The 9,017-nt window shown below is 36.5% G+C and overlaps 1 protein-coding gene across 1 annotated transcript in view; it reads right to left on the bottom strand.

The window, feature by feature from the left end:
- Nucleotides 1-2,038: 2,038 nt before the first annotated feature.
- LOC125270060 (UNC93-like protein MFSD11) overlaps nt 2,039-9,017 on the bottom strand; it is a 24,058-nt gene continuing 17,079 nt past the window's right edge. The window contains exons 12-14 of the mRNA XM_048193260.1: nt 7,454-7,628; nt 6,743-6,878; nt 2,039-2,951 (exon numbers count right to left, since the gene is read on the bottom strand). Of these exons, the coding sequence (XP_048049217.1) occupies nt 2,799-2,951; nt 6,743-6,878; nt 7,454-7,628 (464 nt within the window). The 3' untranslated portion in view covers nt 2,039-2,798. The remainder of the gene's footprint in view (nt 2,952-6,742; nt 6,879-7,453; nt 7,629-9,017) is intronic.

Genomic DNA, 9,017 nt, shown 5'->3' with positions numbered 1-9,017 from the left:
TGTCTACATCTGACGCAGGAAGCACAACGTGACAAATCCCCTAAGTAAATGCCTCGTTCTATGAACAAGCAGCACTCGCTATACATCTAATAGGAAGGACAAATGGATTTGCAACGGTCGCTTTGTCACGCCCGGTGTAGAGAGTTTCTCGCTGTGTGGCACAGTAAGATGCGACAATGTTAGATGGTGTTGGCATTAAAATCGGAATCGGAAATAACAGTGAGGAATCGATTCTTTCGATTCCAGAAACAGGAATCGGAATCGATTCCAAAAAATCCGTAATCGAACAGCCCTAGTAAACGAAGCTCGGGCGCACCAGGTAACACAGCGTATGGTCCAGGTCAGCAGCATCACTGCGGAGTCGTGAACGCGGATTGACAACAGACCCGGAAGAGAAGACAATGCTGAATAAAGTCGTAGTTTTTGTTATTTTTGGACCAAAATGTATTTTCGATCCTTCAAAAACTTCTAATTAACCCACTGATGTCACATGGACTACTTTGATGATGTTTTTATTACCTTTCTGGTCATGGACAGTCTACCGTACATACATTTTCAATGGAGGGACAGAAAGCTCTCGGACTAAAACGGAGGTCTTACGGGTTTGGAATGACATGAGGGTGAGTCATTAATGACATAATTTTCATTTTTAGGTGTACTAACCCTTTAAGACCTTTGTGTAAAGATACTTGTTTAAACCAGTTCTGCTTGTCTTGTGACAAAGTTCTCAGGCCAAATGAGTTCACTTAACTATGGGTTATACTTTCATTATCTGAACCAGCTTATCTGGTATGTTTTTCTGGTGACGACTGCACAGTTAAAGTTCAAAAAATGTTTCACAATAAAAAACACAGAGGGTATATACAATATAAAATCATTTTAGAGAAGAAATCTGAAAGCAGATTGATGTCATATTCAGAGCTATAAAAATCACACAGCAGGACCCTGAGAGAAATGCTTTCTTAACTAAACTGAAATGATACAGCTCCTCTTTGCATGGAATTTCCATTTCCTATATATAAATATATATCAGGGTCAGAAATTAACTTTTCCAGTAGCAATATTTGTAATAATAGTCTGTGTTGTTGTTTTTTTTTATTTCAGAAACTTAAATTTAACCAGTTTCTTTAATCAATCACAATAATGATTACTGCTATGTTGATATTTGTAATGCTGATTAATAGAAAGCAAGCCATATTCTGGTTATACAGACGAAACAAGCTCAGATCTGTTTAGCTTTTTACAGATTAGAAAATTAAGACTTCACATTGGTTATTTCAGTAGTAAAAAACAAATTATTTAAACTGTGAATAATTTAATTACATAAAGGAAGCAAGCAATGAACACTGACTAAAGTGGTTCAACCCTAATGTTATGAAGCGACAAGAATACTTTTTGTGCGCCAAAAAAACAAAATAACGACTTTATTCAACAATATCTAGTGATGGGCGATTTCAAAACACTGCTTCATGAAGCTTCAAAGCTTTATTATTCTTTTGTTTCAAATCAGTGGTTCGGAGCGTGTATCAAACTGCCAAAGTCACGCCCCCCAGTGGTGAACCATTGAAATTTTGAAACACTTGTGACGAAACAAAGCCTCGTTTACTGAAATCATGTGACTTTGATTTCATTTCATGTGAGTTTGATACATGCTCCGAACCACTGATTCGAAACAAAATATTTGTAAAGCTTCGAAGCTTCATGAAGCAGTGTTTAGAAATCGCCCATCACTAGATATTGTTGAATAAAGTCGTTATTTTGATGCACAAAAAAGTATTCTCGTCGCTTCATAACATTAGGGTTGAACCACTGTAGTCACATGAACTTTTTAAAAATGTCTTTAGTAGCTTTCTGGGCATTGAAAGTCTTAATTATCTTGCTGTCAATGCAGGCCTCACTGAGCCATCGGATTTCATCAAAAATATCTTAATTTGTGTTCTGAAGATGAATGAAGGTCTTACGGGTGTAGAACGACATGAGGGTGAGTAATTAATGACAGAATTTTCATTTTTGGGTGAACTAACCCTTTAAATTTTGTTCATTTTGGTGGCATTTTTGCCCCAAAGTCCACGCCAAATTCCGACCCTGATATATATGAAATGTCTACACAATTATATATATATATATATATATATATATATATCATTCAGCTGAAGTATCACCTGATTGTCAACAACATCATTTTACATGAATCTTAAAGATGCACTCAGTATTTTTCCTCATGTTTTTGCTTTACACATAACGCACAACACCTCATTAGGGTGGCCATGCTGAAATCACATGAACAGCTGAATACTAGTTTTATCTTGTTATATGACTCTTTCGCTCATGGAAAAAAAAAGTCATGTGATTTCCACAGCAAAATCAACAAGTCAAGACCTTTTGCATGATGCTGCAACTACGCAACTAGGTGTCAGTATAACTTGAAGATGATTGCCATGTCAGTAAACACAACAGAAACAAAACCTTACTGAGTGCACCTTTAATGTATGTAATATCATTTGAAGTGTAATTTTACTGTAATACAATTCCAATACAGATTTGGAATATGGTAATGCAATTCCAACTAACAATATTCTATCAAAGCGTGTAAAGAGATATTAAAAATAATAATATTCATTATTTTTAATTTATGTATTTTAAGGTCCCCCCCCCCAAAAAAAAAAAAAAACACAAAAGGCACCTTCTCATAAATCCAAAGTAGTGCTGCATACTTATAATTCAATCTTAATTACAACAAACAAATAGTGCAAGTAGTACAAATGCTTACTGAAATGTGTCCTGGTCGAGGCTCCAATCTAATACTCCTGTGTATCAGCTGACATATTCTGCATCCTCTCCACCATGAAAAAACACAGTGTTCCTATGAATCCCATGATGACCATAACAAGGAGCTGCCAGGTCAGAAGTATATAACCACTGTAGAAGAACGCCACAGCTGCAAAAATAGACTGAGAAAGGGGGTGTATTATTGACACTGAATCATCGAATTCACCTTATTTACTGGACACTGGAAATTTAAATGCATTTTATTCATTAAAAAAAGTTAAGGGATATATCCACCAAAGTTATGGGATAAATAAATAGCTTTTAAATGAAGTGCAATTTCCCCCTCAAACTTTCAGATCCTTATTTTAATGGCTAAAAAAGAAGTTGTAATATACCAAGAAGTTGTAATATACCCAGTATATTCTACAGATATTCTTCTGACGTAAACCAGCAGTACTTAATGCTCAAAATACCATGTCTAATCACATCAGATTATCATCTTCCATGTAAGTAGAATGTCGGCTGTGCATTAAATCTTATGATTAGATGCACAAAAATACATACAATAGATGCACACATATGCGCGTGTGTCATGATTATGCTTAGTTTCACCCTTATGGACTCTTTCTTTATCTTCAGTCACATCTCCTTTGTTCTCAGTTTCTTGCCACTTTGTCTACTAGGTCAGTGGTTCCCAAACCTGTCCTGAAGGACACTCAACACATTTTGGATGTCTCTCTCATCTAACACACCTGATTCAACTCATCAGCTCATTAGTAGAGACTGCAAGATCTGAAGTAGGTGTGTCAGATAAAGGTAACATACAAAATATGCAGTTCTGGGGGTCCTTAAGGACAGGTCTGGGAACCACTGTATTAGGTTACTCATTACTTTCTAGTTTGTTACTATGGTTACTCACCAGGGCTGGATTTCCCAAAACCTTCTTAACTCTACGTCATTCTTAAATTATACCTTAAGCTGCAACTTAACGTTAATACGTGTTTCCCGAAACGTTCTTAGTTAAAGGTGCTAAAGAGGATCTTTTCGTCGACTGAGAAACCAAAGACTGTTACTGAGTTTTTGAAATGAGCGCATGCGTAAGAACAACACCCCTCCTTCGAAGGAACGCCTCCCAAAACTCGTGCACGAGTATTGGAACACGAGTGTTTGTTTACCACCGGCATTTGCTGTGTCGTGTTAGTGGATTCATTATGTCGGACTGACCGCAGGTAACTCATAATCTGCAGTTGTTACTCCTGTCTCCTGACAAAAACATCGCATGCGCCGCCTGTGGAGTGTGGAAAGTTACTGGAGCGCGCAGCCGCGCACGTCTCTCACAAGGAACGTCACGGCAGTGATTGACAAGCCAGAGAGCCAATCATTTACGCGATGATCACACAAACGATTGGCTGATGTTTTTAAGGCCCTAGCTCGTGCACAGATGATGTATATTAATATTATTCCTTTCAGTGCACCTAATAAATAGTCTTTTATCAGTTAGTAAAGACAGTTTCAAGTAATATTGCAAAAATGTATAAAACAAAACATCCTCTTTAGCACCTTTAAGTCATACTTTCGTAAGGTTTGTCTGGACCACTCTTAGCTATACCTTATCACTGTTGACAGTCAATACGAATATAATTCTGAAGTTGTAATATACCCAGTGTTCGATTAGGATTATGGCAAACAATAAAATGCAAAGGTCACTGCTAAATTCAAATGTGCTTTAGCGCTGAGCTAGAGACAGACGTGCAGAACGTTCTTAGTTAAAGGTTCTCTAAGCGATCATGAGCTTAGTAACTTCCTGTTGACGTTCGAAGTGTTGTCAAACTAAACAGAGGCTAGCTAGACCCTCCCTCCTCCTCCTCCTCCCCTCCGTGCTTCCTGAAACAGTCATGAACGCGCATTTAAAATCAATCTTGTTGGTTATTGGCTGGAGCATGTTTATTATGTTTCGTGGTCCAGGCTGCACCAGTTTGTTTTTGTTGCCGTTTTCGGAGCTTGTGGCGACTACAGAGACCGCGTTTTTTTTACAGTGTGTTCAGGGGACAGGCAGCTAGTGGATAGTGAGGAGATGTTTGCTGTATGTGACAAAAAATGTTTTGGCCTAAAAACGCGTGACATCGCTTAGAAGACCTTTAAGTATACAGGAAGGAACAGAACAAAGAAAACTTGTCATATCACAACTATTCGGTGTTTTTAACCTCATCAGGTTTATTTTAGGTTTCAGACATTTAAATACACATTTGAATTAAGTAGGCTACTGCTTAAAAAATACATTTTTAGTTTGTTAAAATCAAATTCCATACACTGATGTCTACGGAAGCTGCAACAATAACCCTTTCAATTATATAATTTGACAAAGTGTTTTATTCATATCAGATACACAATGTGTATGAAACAATAAAGTTTACTCTATTCTTCTCCCAGGTCACCAGCCACATACTTTTATGTATTTCGGGGAATATTTCGTAAATCTGACAGCTCTGAATTGCCGTGCAAACTCATCGAGTGACAAAACATATTCACTTCCACATATTTACAATCTGAATATATCATAAAATTCATGATAGGCTATAGTTAACAAGTTTGTTAATATTGTGAATAAAAAATTTAAAAAACGATATATAAACACGATAGCTACATGTCTGCCAGCTGTATGACGGGTCTCCAAGGAATTAAAACTTTGTTATAAATAACGGTCGGCTTGAACTCAGGCTGATGGGGGCTCAGCGCCCCCAGAATATAGATAAATTACAATATAGATTTAGTTTGCAATTTGAAATGCAATTTCTACTTTTGAAGTACTTCTTTTTATAAAAAACACTGATTTCTCAAATAACGCAGTGAAGCCAGCCCCTGTATATAGAGTGAATTGTCGATTCTCGAGCCATCGATATCAACCAATTCAGCACCGCCGCCACGGACAGCACCTGGTAACGTCGTACTTAAGAAGATATACCTTAAGCAACCTCCTAAGGGATAGTTCGGGGAACACGCCTAGAAACGGTATATCTTCAGTTAAGGTCTACCTTTAGAGTCTTCGTAGCGCGCTAAGAGACAACGTTATCAGGAAATCCAGCCCAGTTCCCTCATTTGTATCACCTGTGTTTATCCAATTGTCTTTGTGTTCTCTCTGTATATAATCTGCTTGTGTTTTGGCTCTCATGGTCGGTTCTCGTTTGGTTTGGAGTTTGGTTTAGGTTTTCCTTGTATTATTAAAGTCTGTTTGAATTTATCTTCTACGTCTTGCCTTCTGCCTTCACCACGCTTAGGAAATGTGACAGCATGTAAATTTGATTGTTTTTTTATTTATATAATATATTTATTTATATGAATACACACACACAGCTTTGGGGTTGGTAAGACTTTTTAAATGTTTTTGAAAGAAGTCTCTTATGTTCACCAAGGCTGATTTTTTATTTATTTATTTTTTTATGTGTATTATTGTTAATTATTACTACAATATTATAATAATTAATTGTAGTTGATTATTACTACAATATAAGAACTGTTTTCATTATATTTTAAAATGTAATTTATTCCTGTGATGCAAAGCTGAATTTTCAGCATCATTACTCCAATCTTCAGTGTCACATGATCCTTCAGAAATCATTCTGATATGATGATTTGATGCTCAAGAAACATTTCTGATTAATATCAAAGTTTTTTTTTTTTTTTCTGGAGCCTTTGATGAATATAAATAGAAATATTTTGTAACATTATAAATGTCTTTCCTGTCACTTTTGATCAATTTAATGTGTCCTATAATAATAATAATTTCTTTTTAAAAAAATCTTACTGCCTCCAAATTTTTGAACGATAGTGGTTACACAGTTTATATTGCCCCATTTGGTAAGCAACATGCTAAGCAAAACTGCAAACAGGCCTGTGTCTTCTTTGAATAAATAGCAGAACTTGTTGAAGTGAATCTTAGCAAAATACAATTTGAATAAATTCAAAATGTCTGTACCTGTATGAACTTAAAAATAGCAAAGGCTGGTGCACTCTGCTCAGCATACGCCCGGCCCAGAATGCTGTAGAGTTGAGTGTTAAAACAGCTGTCCCCAAGACCCAGCAAGAAGCTGCACAGCAGGGCTATGGACACGCTGCAAGAGTGAATAAAGTGTACACAGACATCAACAGACTTTCACCATGTCTATACCAGATACGAGCAGAGCAAAGCGACTAAAGACAATAATTATAATCAGTGATTTTATCTACACTGGATGTAGTGCGATGTGACAGGACAAATTCCCAGATTGTGAACTGATGCCCTTGTCTATTTATGTCGTACTACATGTAGTCACACTACTTGACACAAAGGACAAATTGATTTTAAACGGTCGTTTGGTTGCATCCATTGTACTAGAGAGCATTTAGCTGTTATGCCGCGACAACAGTAGACACGGTGTTTGTGCTGCTGCTGAAGGTAAGAGACAAGTTCACAATAGCAGCTATTTCTATGGCGAGGATCTTGTGTGTCAGGCTTGTTTAGACAAATTGGCATTCTGTGCCACTATAATGGGCAGACAGCCAACCGTCATTCGCACACTCAAACACTTGCCACAGCGCCCCACACTGACCCCCTAACCCAACCCTTCACCCTAATCTTATCCAATGAAATTGGCTTTGCGAAGAACTGGTTTGGGAGGAAAAAATCATGCCGCTTATATTGTTATACCTTGGTGCCAGATATGGTTTATGCTGTGAGCTTGTTTGAAGAACCACAGGTGCATCATCTGGTATGTTGAGGAATATCAGGTAGAAGGCCACAAAGTGCACAACCATCCCTAAGAAGACAACTGAAGTGCGCCTGAAACGGTTATTCTTCAATACAAGGCCAAACAATCCTCCCCCTGCAGACAAAAGACCATCTAATCAAGCTTCAATCTTATAAAAGTATCTGACTCTCTTGTCAGGTACTGACAAAAAGCAAAAATAAATAAAAAAGTAACTGATGAACCACTACAAAAGTAGCCCAATCTGACATTTTATTTAAAATACATAAATTTCTTCAATTAAATACTTTTATAACAAATAGCAGATCATGAAACAAACAAGGAAATTAAGCTCTATTAACTTACTAAACTCTGTTTTAGCTTGACAGTTAACTGGTTAAAACATTTTGTAACACAATTGGTATTACTGATTTGGTTAGTAAGTTTGCATAAATCCTCCAATATGACTTTCTTTCTTCAGTTAAACATAAAAGGAGATCTTACGTGGAATGTCCATGCTGCCATTTTCCATATAATGAAGTAAAAAATAAATAATATAAACAACTTGGAATATAGATTAGTATGCAGTGGACTGTATTTATGATGTTCTTCTGTCATTTTAGAGCTTGCCAGTTTAAGTTCATTTTCACTTTATATGGACAACATTTGAGGATCTGTCTAACATCTCATTTTTGTGTTCTTTAGCAGAAGAAAGAGTTTTTTTAAGAACTATTTTTAGGTGAACTATCCCTTTATGCTAGTTATTAATGTGGATGTTGCTGATAAATGCTGCTCTGAGTCATAGCCCAAGCGCAAACCCTTTTTTGGTGTTAAAAAGCTATACTGTCAGGATTTAATAAAGATAAGCGGTAAGAAATGAACTATGATAAGGTGTGGACAGTTATTTTTGTGGCTGACCTTATTGCATATGCATTTGCAGGAGTTTCCCTTTGTAACATGCATGTTCTGTTTTGGTTTAGATTCATTGTGTTTTGGTTCTGTTTTCCCTGTTCTGGTTTACCTGTGTTTCCTAGTTAGTTTCCTTGGTTGTTAATCAGTTCTACACAACTGCGTCTGTTCAGTTCATTAATCTTCCTTGTATTTAAGCCCTCAGTTTCTTTTGCTTCGTTGTCTGGTATTGTTTATGTTAAGGGTGGTTATTTCCTGAGCTTCATCCACGTGATTAAAATAAATAATATAAACAACTTGGAATATAGATTAGTATGCAGTGGACTGTATTTATGATGTTCTTCTGTCATTTTAGAGCTTGCCAGTTTAAGTTCATTTTCACTTTATATGGACAACATTTAAGGATCTGTCTAACATCTAATTTTTGTGTTCTTTAGCAGAAGAAAGAGTTTTTTTAAGAACTATTTTTAGGTGAACTATCCCTTTATGCTAGTTATTAATGTGGATATTGCTGATAAATGCTGCTCTGAGTCATAGCCCAAGCGCAAACCCTTTTTTGGTGTTAAAAAGCTATACTGTCAGGATTTAATAAAGATAAGCGGTAAGAAATGAACTATG

The sequence above is a fragment of the Megalobrama amblycephala genome, linkage group LG1 (assembly GCF_018812025.1).
Source record: "Megalobrama amblycephala isolate DHTTF-2021 linkage group LG1, ASM1881202v1, whole genome shotgun sequence".
In the NCBI taxonomy this organism is placed as follows: Eukaryota; Metazoa; Chordata; class Actinopteri; order Cypriniformes; family Xenocyprididae; genus Megalobrama; species Megalobrama amblycephala.
Note: the sequence above shows the minus strand (reverse complement) of the source record. Positions and strands in the feature narration are given on the sequence as shown.